Source organism: Anastrepha obliqua, chromosome 2 (assembly GCF_027943255.1).
Source record: "Anastrepha obliqua isolate idAnaObli1 chromosome 2, idAnaObli1_1.0, whole genome shotgun sequence".
NCBI classification, from domain to species: domain Eukaryota; kingdom Metazoa; phylum Arthropoda; class Insecta; order Diptera; family Tephritidae; genus Anastrepha; species Anastrepha obliqua.
Genome location: NC_072893.1, coordinates 22123869 through 22141920, shown reverse-complemented (window position 1 = coordinate 22141920; position 18052 = coordinate 22123869). Strand labels below are relative to the sequence as shown.

The 18052-nt window shown below is 36.5% G+C and overlaps 1 protein-coding gene across 1 annotated transcript in view; it reads left to right on the top strand.

Annotated features, from left to right (window-relative positions):
* The first annotated feature begins 6445 nt into the window (after positions 1 to 6445).
* Positions 6446 to 18052, top strand: part of LOC129239351 (D-2-hydroxyglutarate dehydrogenase, mitochondrial) — a 38472-nt gene continuing 26865 nt past the window's right edge. The window contains exons 1-2 of the mRNA XM_054874798.1: positions 6446 to 6557; positions 15818 to 15919. Coding sequence (XP_054730773.1) covers positions 15821 to 15919 — 99 coding nt within the window. The 5' untranslated portion in view covers positions 6446 to 6557; positions 15818 to 15820. The remainder of the gene's footprint in view (positions 6558 to 15817; positions 15920 to 18052) is intronic.

Genomic DNA, 18052 nt, shown 5'->3' with positions numbered 1-18052 from the left:
CATCATAGTTAGAGAGCAAACCTTGAAAACCGATCATCCTTGTACTCTTTCGTGTTGTTCTTGGTATACGCAGACGCAGCCTTTATCGGCAGGCTCAATAGAAACTGAAATGCAATAAAAACCCAGTATATAGAGAACACAAAGATAGTGCCAATGCGCAAATTGCTACTTTATTTTTGGCGAATTTGACAACTGAGTGACGTCAGTATAGAAAATGAACAAACATTTTTGTGCAGTATGCATTCTCTCTATCTTAGCTTTCTACTTACATTCACTTATTATTCTTCTTCTTCTCATTTGCTTATTTTCTGTACTGACGTCAACGCCTTGGATGGCTACTATTCTTGGCATGAACCTTCTTCTTCTTAATTGGCGCGATAACCGCTTACGCGATTTTGGCCGAGCTTAATAAAGCGCGCCAGTCGTTTCTTTCTCGTGCTAACCGGCGCCAATTGGACACACCAAGTGAAGCCAAGTCCTTCTCCACCTGATCTTTCCAACGCAGAGGAGGCCTTCCTCTTCCTCTGCTACCACCAGCTGGTACCGCATCGAATACTTTCAAAGCCGGAGCGTTTGTATCCATTCGGACGACATGACCCAGCCAACGTAGCCGCTGGATCTTTATTCGCTGCGCTATGTCTATGTCGTCGTAAACCTCATACAGCTCATCGTTCCATCGTCTGCGATATTCGCCGTTGCCAACGTGCAAAGGTCCAAAAATCTTACGCAGAATCTTTCTCTCGAACACTCCAAGCGTCGCTTCATCGGATGTTGTCATCGTCCAAGCTTCTGCGCCATACGTCAGGACGGGCATGATGAGAGTCTTGTAGAGTGTTAGTTTTGTCCGTCGAGAGAGGACTTTACTGCTCAGTTGCCTACTTAGTCCAAAGTAGCACTTGTTGGCAAGAGAGATTCTACGTTGGATTTCAAGGCTGACATTGTTATAGGTGTTAATGCTGGTTCCCAAATACACGAAGTCTTTTACAACCTCAAAATTATAACTGTCTACAGTGACGTGGGTGCCGATACGCGAGTGCGCCGACTGTTTGTTTGAAGACAGGAGGTACTTCGTTTTGTCCTCATTCACCACCAGACCCATTCGCTTTGCCTCTTTATCCAGTTTGGAGAAGGCAGAACTAACAGCGCGGTTGTTAAGGCCGATGATGTCAATATCATCGGCATACGCCAGTAATTGTACGCTCTTATAAAATATTGTGCCTGAGCGATTAAGTTCTGCGGCTCGTACGATGCTCTCCAACATCAGGTTAAAGAAGTCACACGACAGTGAGTCACCCTGTCTGAAACCTCGTTTGGTATCAAACGGCTCGGAGAGGTCCTTCCCAATTCTGACGGCGCTGCTGGTGTTGAGCAACGTCATCTTACATAGCCGTATTAGTTTTGCGGGGATACCAAATTCAGACATAGCGGCATACAGGTAACTCCTTTCTGTACTGTCGAATGCAGCTTTGAAGTCGACGAAAAGATGGTGTGTGTCGATTCTCCTTTCGTGGGTCTTTTCCAAGATTTGGCGTATTGAGAATATTTGGTCGATGGTAGACTTTCCAGGTCTGAAGCCACACTGATAAGGTCCAATCAGTTGGTTGACGGTGGGCTTCAGCCTTTCACACAATACGCTCGCTAGAACCTTATAGGCGATATTTAGAAGACTAATCCCGCGGTAATTGGCACAAATTGCAGGATCGCCCTTCTTATGGATTGGGCAGAGCACACTTAAATTCCAATCGGCAGGCATGCTTTCATCCGACCATATTTTGCATAGGAGCTGATGCATGCACCTTACCAGCTCCTCGCCGCCATGTTTGAATAGCTCAGCCGGGAGTCCGTCGGCGCCCGCGGCTTTGTTGTTCTTTAGGCGCGTTATCGCTATTCTCACCTCGTCATGATCGGGTAACGGAACTACAATTCCGTCGTCATCGATTGGGGTATCGGGATCTTCACATTCTCTATGACATGCGCAGCTGTCACTGTTTAACAGGTTCGAGAAGTGTTCCCTCCATAATTTAAGATTGCTCTGTACGTCAGTCACCAGATCGCCGTCTTTGTTCTTACAGGAAAACGCCCCGGTCTTAAAACCTTCTGTAAGCCGCCGAACTTTCTGGTAGAATTTTCGGGCGTTGTTCCTATTGGCCAGCATCTCAAGCTCCTCGCACTCACGTATTTCGGCCTCTCGTTTCTTCTGTCGGATAATACGTCTCTCTTCCTTTTTCAGCTCTCTGTAGCGATCCCACATGGCTCGCGTTGCGCCCGATCGCAGCGTGGCTCTATAGGCGGCATCTTTTCTTCCTGCGGCAGCATGACACTCCTCGTCGTACCAATTGTTTTTTCGGGCTCGCCGGAATCCGATTTCTTCTTCGGCGGCGGTACGTAGGGAACGAGAAATGTTGCTCCATTGCTCGCGTATGCCGATTTGTTGGGCAGTGCTTTCGGAGAGCAGGAGTGAGAGTCGAGTGGCGAATCTCCTGGCTGTCTGTTGTGATTGCAGCTTTTCGATGTCGAACATTCTTTGCGTAGGTAGATGCACGTTTTTTGCTGCACAGAGGCGGGTGCGCAGTTTGGCTGCAACAAGGTAATGATCCGAGTCGATGTTGGGTCCTCGGATCGTACGTACATCTAATACACTAGAAGCGTGTCTTCCATCTATCACAACATGATCGATCTGGTTTCGCGTTTTTCGATCAGGAGACAGCCAGGTAGCTTGGTGTATTTTCTTATGCTGGAATCTGGTGCTGCAGACTACCATGTTTCGGGCCCCGGCGAAGTCGATCAGCCTCTGTCCGTTACCGGATGTTTCGTTGTGCAGGCTGAATTTTCCGACTGTGGGACCAAAAATTCCCTCCTTGCCCACCCTGGCGTTGAAGTCGCCAAGCACGATTTTTATGTCGTGGCGGGGGCAGCGCTCATAGGAACGTTCCAGGCGCTCATAGAAGGAATCTTTGGTCGCATCGTCCTTCTCTTCCGTCGGGGCGTGGGCGCAAATTAGCGATATGTTGAAAAATCTGGCTTTGATGCGGATTGTTGCGAGACGCTCGTCCACCGGAGTGAACGACAGTACTTGGCGACGAAGTCTCTCTCCCACAACAAATCCGACACCGAATTTGCGCTCCTTTACATGGCAGCTGTAGTAGACGTCGCAAGGTCCTATGGTTTTCTTTCCTTGCCCCGTCCATCGCATCTCTTGGATGGCAGTGATGTCAGCCTTTATTCTCACGAGGACATCAACCAGCCGGGCAGAGGCACCTTCCCCATTAAGGGACCGGACATTCCAGGTGCATGCCCTCAAATCATATTCCTTATTTCGTTTGCAGGGGTCGTCATCAGTAAAGGCAGTTCTCATCCGAGGCTTTTTTAATCTTTTCATTGGGGAGGATTTTTAAGTGGCGGGTCCCAAACCCAGCGCACAACCAGCTATCCTGGAATGTTTCGCCTTCTCACGTTAGCTCACTCCCGAACGGGTGTTCGGAAGCTAACCAGAGGATACGTGGGCTAATCCCGGACGTTGTGAGCTGCTTGAACCATATGTAGAAGAATCGTCCTGGCCACTCCCAAGTGAATGGCGATCAGTAACTTTCCCCACTTGCGTGGACTTCTACACATGGAACCATCCTCCGAACCATCCATGAACCAATGACGCAAAATTACGTAAGGAAAGAATAAACATAAGTTATTTTCTGGCAGTGACGTCACTATCTCGACGCCATGTTGCTTTTTATTTTACTGTCAAGAACTACGAACTATACGATGGACCGAAAGCGAAGAAACCGCAGTGAATGTTGAACGCTTTAATAAACATATTTATTACGTAAAATCGTTTGAGCTTTAGTAAAACAGTGGCCTTAATATATATTTTTGCTAAACTATACTTTACCTTCTGTATACTCACTCCGCAGGAGACAATGAAGAAAACAGCAGCGACTTCTCAACGCTTGAATAAACATATTTTTTATGCAAAATCTTTGAAAATTTTAGTTTGGGACAAAGGAATACATTATTTTTCTAGGTAGATGGCTGCAGTGATCGATATCTCGTAAGGTATCAATGAAACAATTCGAAGTTTATGCTCGTTGGCATGGTGACAGTTGTGAGTTACAGGGTGTTAACAATGGAAGACAATAAAAAGAGAATTCGGTACATTTTACAGTTTCTCTTTTATAAAGGCGAGAGTGCAAGCCAGGCCGCTGAAATTATGAATGGTGTTTATGGTGCCGATACTGTAACAGCGAATTAGGTGCCAGTTTGGTTTCGACGATTCCGTAAGGGGGTTACATACATGCGTCCAGAATTTTCAAAAAATCGATTTTTTTTACAGATTATTATTCTTTATATTGTAGTTTTAGGCGTATTTCTGTGGAGGTCGATTGTAAAATTTCCCCATAGATACAAAGTTATGGTAGAAAATGTAACTGCCCGACGAGAGTTTGATGCGCATAGGTAGCTGTGGCAAAGTTCAAACTCGAATTAAATTTCGGAAGGTGTTTTTTTTCGAAATTCAAAAATCCGATTTATAACTACAACTTTATTTAATAAAGAAAAATTAGAATAAATTGTTTTATAAAGCTTAAGTATTAATAAATAATGTATAAATTTTTTTAATATTTATTTCTGTTGTTATCCCTTCTAAAAACATGTTTTTTTTTTGTTTCTGACGCTGCTGGACGTATGTAACCCCTTAAGGCATTTTGATGTTAAAGAAAATGTCAAAATCAAAATCAAAAATCAAAATAATCGCAGTTGACCGGCATGTTAGTAGTCGTAGCATTGTCCAGGAGCTTAAGATCAAGCAGAAAGCAGTTTCAAACCTTTTTTTGTCTGCTAGCGTTGAATAAAAAAACCATTTTAAGTACCAAACAAGTCAAAAGCAAGCAAACAAAGAGCCGTACACAAAAGAGAAACCACAAAGTAATGACCTCACATTCTTCTTCTTGAGTGATCTGGTAAAATTGGTACATAAATTCGACGAAACTAATGCTCATAGCGCCTAAGGATGACAGATACCAGGTTTGCTCGTTAGGTATGATGAAAAACAAATTTTTTTGAGGCGAACTTTGAATTCTACGTCAATCGTTTTGTGTTTTACAAAATTTAGCTTTAACTGAGTGAAACACAAAACGAATGACGTCGGCACGTCTGTCAAATTTGTTCAGAGCCGAATAACGGTCTGCTAGGTAGTACACCTCTAAAAATCGTTTCACCATACATAGATCCATGGAGCTCTCCTTCAAAATATGACCCGTCTGAAGCGACACACACCCATGGTAGGCCTACGAAGGGATGACCTCTTTGATCTCCTCTATCGAATGAAATCTCCTTCCACGAAGTGGTAACTTCAACTTGGAAAACACGGGGCCATATCAGGTGAATACGGTGCTTGCACGATGGTATTTACTTGGTGTTTGGTCAAATAATCCAGCAGAATTTGGGCGCGGTGCGATGGCGCGCTATCATCATACAAAATCCAAGAATTGTTTGCCCACATTTCCGGCCGTTTGCGACGCACAGCATCTCTCAAACGCTGCAAAACGGATAAATAATATTCTTCAATGACTGTCTGGCCCGAGGAAAGGTACTTATGGTGCACTACGCCTTGGCAATCGAAGAAAACAGTCAACGTCACCTTCTCGTTACTTTTTGATCATTGGGAAGTATGATTATTTTCAATTATATTGAGGAATTGTTAAAATTCGTTCAGTAAAAGTGCTATAATTCCCTCAATTTTGCTCTGATTGGCTTGAAATCTTGACACATAACTACAAAAGCGTCAGCGTTTCTAAATGTGCAAAAATTATGAAAGTCAGGAATTCTAAATTTATTTCATATACACAGACAGGCAAATATTTTGAATAAACTAAAATAGCCAACCTAGTCAGACAACAACTTTCTACAGAAATTGCAATTTTTTTATAAATTACATTTTGGCTCATTTTCGGAAATTCTCCATATATCAGTAGATCCAAATTAAATAATTTACAATCCAACCGGCTGGTAACACTGATTTTAGCCGCATTTCTTTCTTTTTCCACTTAGAAATTAGCAACCAAAGATTAGACAAACATAGGCACGTACATACATACACACATACATTCGTGCATACATACAGAGAATTGAAAACAAATTTTCTACAAGCACGTATGCTCAGAGACAAACCCCCTCTACAATAAAATTATTCTCCGCGTTGAGCAGCGAAATAAACATTTCTCGCCTACACTTTTCCATTGTGTTCTAAACTTATTTCGCTGCAAGGGTGTTGGTGTCCGCATGGGGCTTCAATGTGGTTGTCGTTGTTATTTGCACGAGTTTTCATAAATATTTATTCGCTTCCACTATCAGATGTTTATTTTCTATATATGTATGTATGTACGTTAATTTTGGCTGATTTTAGTATTTCACCTCTACGCCAAAGCCAGGCAGTTTTGTTGGAGAGTGTGCAAGTTTCTCTGTAGTTGAACACATGCGTTACAGCTGTGTTGTACTTTTCTTGCAATATCTCTTGAGTAGTGAGACTTTGGCGTTTGTGATATTTTTTGGTGCAAAAAGTGATAGTAAGTAATGCGAAAAAGTGATTTACACATCTTAAAACAGTTCAAAGAAATAATTGCAAATGAAGTTGGGGTGCAGAGGTTTTAATTTGGCATTTGACGTTTGTCCACAGTTTGTTTACATACAAATGCATGGCCAAGCGTGTAAATCATAACGGTGGTAAAGTGTGAGAGATGTAAAAGTCAGAAAGCGAAGAAATATAAACAAGAACAGGGTTGTTACATCTGTATAGTAAAATATGTGCCAAATGTTTAATTGCTGGCCGGCGTTAAGATTTTTTAATACATCAGTGATATAATTTGAGATATTAAATACTACTACAAATTAAATTGAAGGGCGGAATAATGGAATGTTTGCTGTTTAGGTATTGCATAGCGCATTTTGTATTGCACTTCAGTTATTGCGTAAACTATCTAGCCACTTTTGATAACGCGCAGTGGTGCAGCAAAAAAATCCCCGTCTGCTATGTGAGCTCAAGCGTTCTTATGTGATAACATCAAATCAACGTCATTAGCCGTTAGAATAGACGGCTGCATATATTTATAAGTGTGCACACATGAATCTCATTACACAATTACTTTGTAGAAGGAATTATAAAATTTAGATAAAAAGCAAAAAAAAAAAATTTTTTTAGTGGCCCTGTAAAACCACTGATTCATAACTCATAATAATCACCTAAAGATTGAGACAAATGTATGTAGTCCAAAAGCTGGATTACTCCCCAAACGAATAAAATTGATAAATTATTGGGCTTGTTCGAGTTTCAATCACAACCGCAGTGTTGCATGATTTGTGCAAGTATCACGTTCGATGTAAAATTCTGGCAACATTATCAAAAGCATCACGTTCGAAGTGTCAAAAATTCGGCAAATGTTGCGCGCGAATACAAATAAATCGGCATCAAAAATTTTTTGTTTGCCAAACATCAGAAAAGTATCAGTTGAGCAATTGCAACAGTGTTGAAAATTGTCATCAGTACAGCAGTATTGCCGCTTTTATTACGTCCCTCGAACAAGCCCATTGTATCCAGGAATAGTATCCAAAATACTCAAAAGGCTTAACAAACTCAACTAGCAATTCCTGCGTTTTGGTCTGAGCACGACGAAGCACGAAATAGCTCTCGTCTACCCAGTCTACCGTTAAATCCCATTTAGGCAAGGTATAGTAATGCTATTAAAACAATAAATTCGTGTAGAGTTGGCTTGAAGGCTACGGCTATTGTTTTTGTAATAGCATAAAATTTGCTGCTGAAGTGACAGTCATTGGTCGGCCATAAATCCAATCGTTCCGGCAACGTAGAATGTTGGACAGAATAATAAGATGGTGTCTATCGTGGCACCGTTAGTTTGAACTCAACAAATTTGACAATGAGTGACACCGTATTAGCACCAATATGACCAGATTATCATTTTCGTAACTTGACTTAGCATTTTTTTTTTTGTTATATCGTGTCGGAGTTTAGTTCTTTCTTCATGACATTTTTCTAGGCTGTTCTAGTTAAAATGTAATTTTTATAATTTTGTAAAATATACATTTTTTTAAATTAGTTTAATAATGCGCTCAGTTGAATTTAGCTTTACTTTTTTTAACATCTGGTCACATTGCCCGCGATTGCGGTTATTGTTGGTGTTCTTCTCCTTTCAGCAGTCAAATCTCTCTCTCGCTACTGCAGTGTTGCCTAGCTTTGGATATAAAAACGCACTAAAATGCCCATTTAAGGAAAATAAAACACCAAATTTTTATTGAATTACTTAAAGAACTTTGAATGCGTGACAAATTGTCTTTAGAATGTGCGTTTTTTTTAATAAATGTGTTATGGTTACGTACAATTTAATTTGCGAGTGTTTCGTTAAGGGTACGACTTTTTTGCTATATTTTGAGGTTATGTAACAAGATAGGACACTCTTTTTGTAAAAATGTCATTATGATTTCTTTAGTATTTTCTGGTATCTTTTTGCTTATTTTTACTATGAATACATCTCTTGATGACCTTTGTCCCACTAAGGGCCAGAAGAAACGCCAGAAGAGACGACTACATCTCTATGGTTTTAATTCGCATTCAGTAAATTCAAACGCTTTTTAAAATGTGTAAAAAGGTGTTCAATGTTAAGAAGAGTTGAGAGAGGGGCATTTAATATTCAAAAAAAAAAAATAATAATAATAAATAAATAAATAAATGGCGCGTACACTTCTGTTAGGTGTTTGGCCGAGCTTCCCTCCTATTTGTGGCGTGCGTCTTGATGTTGTTCCACAAATGGAGGGGCCTACAGTTTCAAGCCGACTCCGAACGGCAGATATTTTTATGAGGAGCTTTTTCATGGCAGAAATACACTCGGAGGTTTGCCATTGGCGACCGCTATTAGAAAAATGTTTTTATTAATTTTGGTTTCACCGAGATTCGAACCAACGACCTCTCAGTGAATTCCGAATGGTGATCACGCACCAACCCATTCGGCTACGGCGGCCGCCTAACATACCATTAAAAGGAGCCAAAAAATAAATTTTCACTTTCAAAATATCAAATTTTATAAGAACCAAAAAATTTTCATTAACACTAAAATCTTCTCAGAGTGACCTTTTTAATATTCTTTTGCTTAATAATACAGTTTTTTTTTAAATTACAGTTTCGGTAGCTTTAAATTAAAAATACAAAAGAAACAAACACAAAACTTAAAAAAGCACTAAATTTATTGCAAAGAGCAAATGGTTGGCAACACTTCACAACTCAGCTAATGAGACGTCACGCACTCTCTGATGGGCGCAATCTTGTTTCTATCATTCTTGCGTAGAACCGACTGTCGTGGGAATGGTACGATGTTCAGAAAACAAAAACTTCTTGTAGAGCAATCGTAAGAGTTACGGTCGCCAAGGCTTTTTTTAATATTATAATTAGTTTTTGTTCGTAGCACCAAAAAATTATTAATTTATTTTATTAAAAATTAATGCAAAAAAAGTAGAATGAGAAATAATGCGAATATTGTAAAGAGATAAAAAATGTAATTAAGTGATAAAAAGTGTAACTATGAAAGGTGAAAGCGCACATTTTCTTCAATATTAACCTCAAAGTTGGCGATGACCAAAACAATATTATAAAATGCCAATCTATCAGCTAAATCAGCTGATTTGTTTTTATTTTCGCCGTGCCTATCCAGATGTCAGCATAAAATGAAATGCCAACAAGCCATTGCACTCGCACTAACGCCAACTTCATGTCAGCTGGGCAATATATGTAGTTCGTCCTTTTCTTTTTCTTTTCTACTTTGATTTGTTGTGGTATTTCAAAAACGTTGTTGTTGGTTTAGTGCCACCACATTCAATGAATGCGCCTTGTTACTACACTTATACAGTATTTCCCAGATATAAGCACCATCTAAAATACAGATTCGATGCTTAAAAGCGCGAAGTGCATATATGAAAATCCCTTTTATAAGCGCTAACTGTGCAAATATATAATTCCACGGTTCTAACACATTGGCGGTACATCTATTTGAAAGATATGAATCTCGTCTATGTCTATTTATTAAATAAATTTCCATGTAAAACAAGAACAAGTTGAGATTTCAGTTATTAATTTAAAATAAATACACTCGTGTCTGGATATAATGAACTAAATATTGCAACGCCTGTTCGCAGATTGTTTACTATAGCAGAGTCAACATATTTTAAAAACTTGTTTTATTTGCTCAAAATACACAGGGCTGTATACATAAATGCAAGAGATTATTAAAATAAATCCTCGTTTCATCCACAGTTGATATATAATAGGCGTTTTCAATTCGCTCTCTATATTTGGGCTCTACTCGCCTGATCGAAAATTTACATGTGAAAGCAACAACAAAGTTATCAAGCAAAATTCGCCACAAATGAGTATGGTTATACCTCACAATGCACAGAATGCCGAGGTGTGGCCAACAACGTCTTACCGGCTCTCAGCTGTTTTGAAGGAATACGCTGATTTACTGACGTCCCGATTATTTTATGACAGCGGTTTGTTTACGAAAACACTGAGAATATGTTGGTGATATAGAAAAAAAATTAACACGCTAATGATCACGTTGCTTCTGAACAATTCTGATTCGGCGAGTTTGAGAATACGTGGGAAATGAGTGGGCAGAATTCTGCTGCCAAATCCCCGATGACGTGGCAGCCAAAGTTACTCTATTATTTAGCTTCGGATGAACAACCTTTGTGGTCCATCAGCCTCAGTTATACATCATAAAATTGATATAATTCAATATATTTAATGCTGCCCTATGTTCTATTTTATGATATTATATTATGCAATTTTCATTAGGCACCGTTCATACAGAGCCATTGTGTTGCTTTAACTCGCAACTTGTTGAAGCGGGGAAGTGCTAACGCACGGCGAATTGAAGACGCCTAATATACGTATCTTTTCGTTTATTTCCGATATTGTAAATTTAAGCTGTAATTAATGGTGCCATAACTGAAACCAGATCAATCAGCTGTTCTAATCAAGCATATGGGCATCACTGTAAAAAGCACCATAGCTCCATAGCCTTAACCGTATGTATATATTGATAATAATTTGAATATTAGAAATGAACGACGAAAAATTAATTGACTTAATGGAAAATTATCCGCAAGTGTTGTCATTAAATGTACTTCAATATCAGCTGTTTATGGTTATGACAAGACTAATCGACACATTTTGTAATGCTGCGGCTATGTTTATGGTCACTGCTATGGCTTATCCCTACAGCACAACTAATTGCGGCTTTGATACCCCAAATATTCTTACCAAAGACGAAATGTCTTTTACGATTTCTTCAATGATTTAAGATTTTTCTTTTCAGCAAAGGAGTTTGCTCGAAGGCAAGATGCCATTACCAATTTATTAGCCTTCGGAATCTTTAAAATATACGTAAAACAGCACACTTTCAGCCCACTCAACGGTTTGATCGGTTCACTATATGGAAGTGTTCGCTATATCCAGCGACGACAGTATACATACGTATGTATGCGCAACAAATTTCAAATGCACAGAGATCAATTAGGTACCAATGCGTTAGTTCGTAGCTCGTAATTTTCGACTGAATGTTCATTGTAGCGAAGCGGAGATAGAAAAACTCCTCAATATTATAAATCTCAACCACATACACTCACCGAAAAAAGTATTGGCACAGTACTACTTAAAATATTGAAACGGTTATAACAGTAAATTTCTTTTATAAAAATAAAATATATTGCCAAATATTTAGTATAATGTATATCGCTTTGAAAAAAAAAGGTTAAAAGGGGGGGGATAGAGGGGTGTATCCCCATCTTAAAACTGAAAACTGAACCTGCCGGAGTCTTATAGTTTTTAAGAAATTTAATGTTAAAGTTCTCTAATTTAGCGAAAAGTTTGTGTTGCCATACAACTTAAATAAAAACGAAGTTCGTATGCAGGGATTTTCGGTGGAAGGTTCATTGTAAAACTGCAGTATTTTTTGCTGTAATTTAAAATTGAGAAATATTTTTGAAAATAAAAACATACAACTAATCGAAGATTAAAAACAATGATATTAAGCGTATCACAAAAAAAGTAATTAAAAGCCAAAACTTGCGGTTTATAAGTGTATTGTATTGCTTCGATCAGTTTTACAAACGAGTCCTCATGCATAGAACTTTTTTTCGCATGGGCGGCCTTTGGCCGCGCTTCAAAAAAATGGCTCCGACTCCATGTGTTCTCCCCTCACTTGTTTTGAGAGAAATATTACGAATTTTTCAATGAAATTCACAGGAGGTGTTCATTTCGTGCTTATTTTGCTAAAACTAGCACCAACACTATTCTGTTAATAATAGTTTTTAAGTTATTTGTTGATAAAGTTTGTCTTTTACCTTCACCAAATTTTGATAGAATAAGTGCATTTATCACATTTATTTTAATAAATATTGAAACTATATTAACATACACACACGTTTTTAACTCTTTTTATTTATTTATACCACAAATTAACCATTTATATTGCATTTTTAAGTTGCTAACTCCAAATATGCCAGCTAAATTTACAATAACTGAAAAGCATGGCTGAATGGAGTGCTGCCAGAAGCAAAAAATAAAAAAAAAATAATAGAATGCGATTGAAAACGAAGCAACTTAGGAACATAATTTCCACACACTCTTTTCTGTTAGAATATGAGGGAATGGGGGTTTACAACCTCTAAGGTGTATATATTCTTTTTAAAATTTTTTAACTATTCTTTTTTATATATAGATATTTAATATATAAAATATATTCATAATATAGTGAAAATTTGGAATAAAAAATCGCGAAATTTTCGCCTGCGGCGCTTTTTTTTCTTTTTTTTAAATATATATATGTATAATATAGTGAAAATTTGGAATAAAAAATCGCGCGATTTTTAATTCCAAATTTTCGCCTGCGGCGCTTTTTTTTCTTTTTTTTTTAAATATATATATGTACATATATATATATATCATATATTCATAATTTAGGGAAAATTTGGAATTAAAAATCGCGCGATTTTTTATTCCAAATTTTCGCCTGCGGCGCTTTTTTTCTTTTTTTTTTAAATATATATATGTATAATATAGTGAAAATTTGGAATTAAAAATCGCGCGATTTTTTATTCCAAATTTTCGCCTGCGGCGCTTTTTTTTCTTTTTTTTTAAATATATATATGTATATATATATATCATATATTCATAATATAGTGAAAATTTGGAATTAAAAATATATATATCATATATTCAAAATGCATACAATCAAACATACTTTACTGAAAATCAAGCATTAATATATATATGTATATAAATATATACATATATCCATAAATATACCTAATATATATATATATATATATATATATATATATGAATAGACGTATATAATATAGAAATAATTTGTAAAATTTTGTATTTCTAGTCATTTATTATCTTCTAAAATTGTTTATTTATACGATGTCTGGCAGCACTTCGGCTGGTTGTAGTAACCAAAATAGGAGGATTCTTGGTCAATTTTACAATTTTTAAACTCAAATAACTTAAAAACTATAAGGCTCCGGCAAGTGAAGTTTTCACTTTTGGATAGTAGAATACCCCCTCTACCCCCCCTTATACCCCTTTTTTTAAAAAAGTCGGGAGAACACATGGGTATTTTCCCTAAAAATCAAAAGCATTTTTATACAAAAAATAAAAAAACGAAGATCTATACAATACATAGGTCTGTTCATGTAAATATTATCCACTATTTTAATTTCCGATAATTCGCTTTCAAAGAGAGAAATATTAAAAAAGTACATTAACGTAAAAGCAGTAACAATTTTCAAGTCTTACGAACAGCTGATTTAATTGTTGGTGGGGAACACTCACAAAAATTAAAAATTTTTTCAGTTGAGTTACCCCGTATTACATTAAAAAAAAGCAAATAAAATACAAAATAACGAGCTTCGGTCTCACATGATTTCATTTTGTCCACCATAATTTGTTCTATTTCTTCATCGCTGCCAGATGAAGGGCATTCCATTGTGGCAATCACATCAATTCGCAAATTATAATTCGCGCTTATTTTTACTTTGCAATCGCGGTTTTTCTCACTTGCAAATTCTTACAATTAAAAATTTGTCCAGTAAAAACTTACAACTTCCCCTCAAAATGAAATCTCATTTCGCTCTCTCACTTTCTCCTACTTTGCAAGTTTTTTTGGAGACATGAACACGAAAATTGTTATTGTTACAAATTATTTGCTTCATGAATAGACCAAATTTTGTACGGTGCAAAGATTAATACATTAAATTCCACGCGCACGCACACTAACACCATTACCGGGTCTACGATATCGTCATTCTAGTAGGATTTTCCAAAAGGTTATGGGAATGTTTTATGTTGTTACAAGAAAAATAAAGCGCAATATAAAATAATATAAAAGCAATAGAATTCAACTCCGAATATTCTAAACTTTACAAGCCGACGGCAATCTAGCATTTTTGTGCTTCGATTTAGCGTCGGTAAATTCGCAAAGTGAACCGTTATAACCGAAGCACCAGCATCAATAAACAAGTGCTGCCCGCCCTTGGCAAGCTGTTTAGTATTTTAACGAATGCATCATAAATTTCCATACTGGAGATATGCATAAATATGAACTCGTCTGCATCATTACACTCCTTCAAACATTTCAGTCCTCCAACCATTTCACTCCTCCTCAATATTTCACTTCACCACACAAACCGAAATGCAATTCTTTTTAAGAAATGTTTTTTTTTTGTTTTCGTAGTTGCTTATCACACGCAAGTGAAGTAATTGTCGTACAAGTCTAATTAAGTTTACACAATGTCTTATGATACATATTTGATGCAGCAACCACCATCACCACCATACCACACGAAAGTCCACAACTGTTGCTTGTTTACCTGCCACAAAATTTGATAGTCTGCCACTTGGCCAGACACCCGACATAAATTAAGAGACACAAAGTTTACTTACCACATAACAAAGTACGCTGCAAACGTTTACTGTCATTTAGTGTTTTTTTTTTTTAAATACAGCGCACACAAAAATTTGTATGAATAAAACTAAGTTGCATACAAAATGTCCGAGATTTGTTGTTTTCTAGCACACAAAGCCTTAAAATTCGAGCCAAACTCGCCTTCTATGCGATTGAATGAAAAATGTACTCGAAATCACACACACGACAGCGCGTCCCTTGCCGAATACAAATACAATTTACACCAGAATATCACTGCATTTCGTTGAATTCTAGTTGCACCTCACAAATATTTTCTAACTGCACGCTACCGTTCACATGAATGTATTTTGAAAAAGTTAGCAGTTTGAAATTTGCATTTCTGCTTGAATAGCACTTTTTTACAAACAAAAAAAGGAAATAGTTAATGAAATTACAATTAGGCGAAGAAGTGTAAAAAGATAAAACGAAATGTCAACAAACGACGTCCAATACAAAACTGCGCAAAGTTGGCTGTGGTTTGTGTGGATCTTGTAATGGACTTTGTTTTTGACATTTCTTTCGCTGTTGTTGTTTTGATTTGCTGTGGACAGAGAACTGTGTAAGAGTTGAACTACATTCCACAGCACTCTTAACACTCTTTCTCGTCATTTAGAAGAGATTGTAATTCGCTGTACTTTTTTCTGTATTCTTTTCTTATTTTTGCATGATGGCATAAATGCTTAGTCCCGCCTTTTTTTATTGTTTAGAATATAAAAAATGGCCATTTTAAATGTAAACACATGTATGTATGTATGTATGCTAATAGATTAAATTTGACTTCTGCTTTTTAGAAAATGTCGTTAAATGGACTTCTTAAGCTGCGTGCAAATGTTGCGAAATCGTGTTTTAGAACGTACAAAGCTAAAGCTTCTGGCATTCCGGAATTAACACAGGTGCGTATAGAAAATTCGAATAGCCTTTTACTAATACAAATTAATAAATTTAATATTAAAATATTTATTTTAATTTAATTATAAAATTAATAAATTTAGTAAATCTTTATTGTGAATTCTCATATAAATAAATTAACATTCGTATTCGTGTACTATTTCCAATATTTGTTTTTAATTTTTCGCTTTGAGAGCGAAAGCTGACAATTCGCCAGAATTTGGTACTGAATAATTTTGTATAGAAACTGAGTAAATTTGTAGCCCAGTTATAATCTCTGGCTTATTGAAAGAGAAGAAAGCGATTTTTAGCTCATTTTCGTTTACAGGCAGAATCGCGACTTTATCTGCAAACGCCCAGATTTGCGTTGATTTATAGAAAAGCTTAAGGGGTTAGGGGTACTCACAATTTTGGAAAAAATTGGATTTTTTTTGTTTTTGACTTTTATTAAAGTATAAAAATAGAATCTTAAAAATATAGTGTGTGAAAATTCTAAGCGACCAATACTTTTCGAGTTATTCAACAACTAACAAAGGGCGCTCGGGCGCTCCGGAGCAGATAGCAAAACTTTAAAGGCGTTTTTCTCAAAACTATGTTTTTTGAACTGGTTATCACTGTAACTTAAAAAACCACTTGTAGATTTCAATAAAATTTATACAGCTTTTGAAAAACATAAAAACTCGCGCCTAATTGAAGGATTATTTTTTATCCAAAATTTTATTTTTTTTTTTTAATAATTAATTGCCAGTTTTTTTTTCTCGAATCGTCTTTACTAACTTGGCTCTTATCTACAGCTTTTGATGAGGTGCCACATCCATAGCTTATGAATTTTTTTATGTTTCTAACTGTGCTAAGGAACAGAGATTTTTTTCAAATAACTGCCGTTTCTATAAGAAAGTTTAACAACTTTGTATTATTTTCTAAAATTGATTAAGTTTGTGTAAATTACATTGGTCTTAAACTTTTGCAGAGGACTATACAATAATGCACTTGATAATAATATACAAGATAGCGCAAAATTAATCACCCTATCGGAAAATTTACATATAATTTTTGCAAATCGCGTCGTACGAGAATCAAATTTGACGCTTTCAACCAGACAGCTGCAGTATACAAACAGACACGCAATGGAGCGCGTAAAGGTCAAAATAAAGATTTCTATCACCCAAAATCACTTTTTTATTTAGTAAAAAAAATTATTGAAAAACAATTGAATGGATGATTAATTTTGCGTCACCTTGTACAGGTCTACGTAAAATTTCTCGCCAAGTACAATTTTTTGTAGTTGAAATAAAAAAAATTATTATTTGCAAATCGGATGATAAATTTTGCGCCACCTTGTACAAGTGCGCGTAGAGTTTCTCTATAAAGCATGATTTTTTGTAGTTAAAATAAGAAAAATGCATTATTTGCAAATCGGATGATTAATTTTGCGCCACCTTGTACAAGTGCGCGTAGAGTTACTCTATAAAGCACGATTTAATGTAGTTGAAATAAAAAAAATCATTATTTGCAAATCGGATGATTAATTTTGCGCCCCCATGTACAAGTGCGATAGAGTTTCTCGTTATGTACGATTTTTTGTAGTTGAAATAAAAAAATTTATTATTTCCAAATCAGATGATTAATTTTGTGCCACCTTGTACAAGTGCGATAGGGTTTACGTTACGTCGTTACGTACGATTTTTTGTAGCTGAAATAAAAAAATCATTATTTACAAATCGGATGATTAATTTTGCGCCACCTTGTACAAGTGCGCGTAGAGTTTCTCTATAAAGCATGATTTTTTGTAGTTAAAATAAAAAAAATGCATTATTTGCAAATCGGATGATTAATTTTGCGCCACCTTGTACAAGTGCGCGTAGAGTTACTCTATAAAGCACGATTTAATGTAGTTGAAATAAAAAAAATCATTATTTGCAAATCGGATGATTAATTTTGCGCCCCCCTGTACAAGTGCGATAGAGTTTCTCGTTATGTACGATTTTTTGTAGTTGAAATAAAAAAATTTATTATTTCCAAATCAGATGATTAATTTTGTGCCACCTTGTACAAGTGCGATAGAGTTAACATTACGTACGATTTACGTCGTTACGTACGATTTACGTCGTTACGTACGATTTTTTGTAGCTGAAATA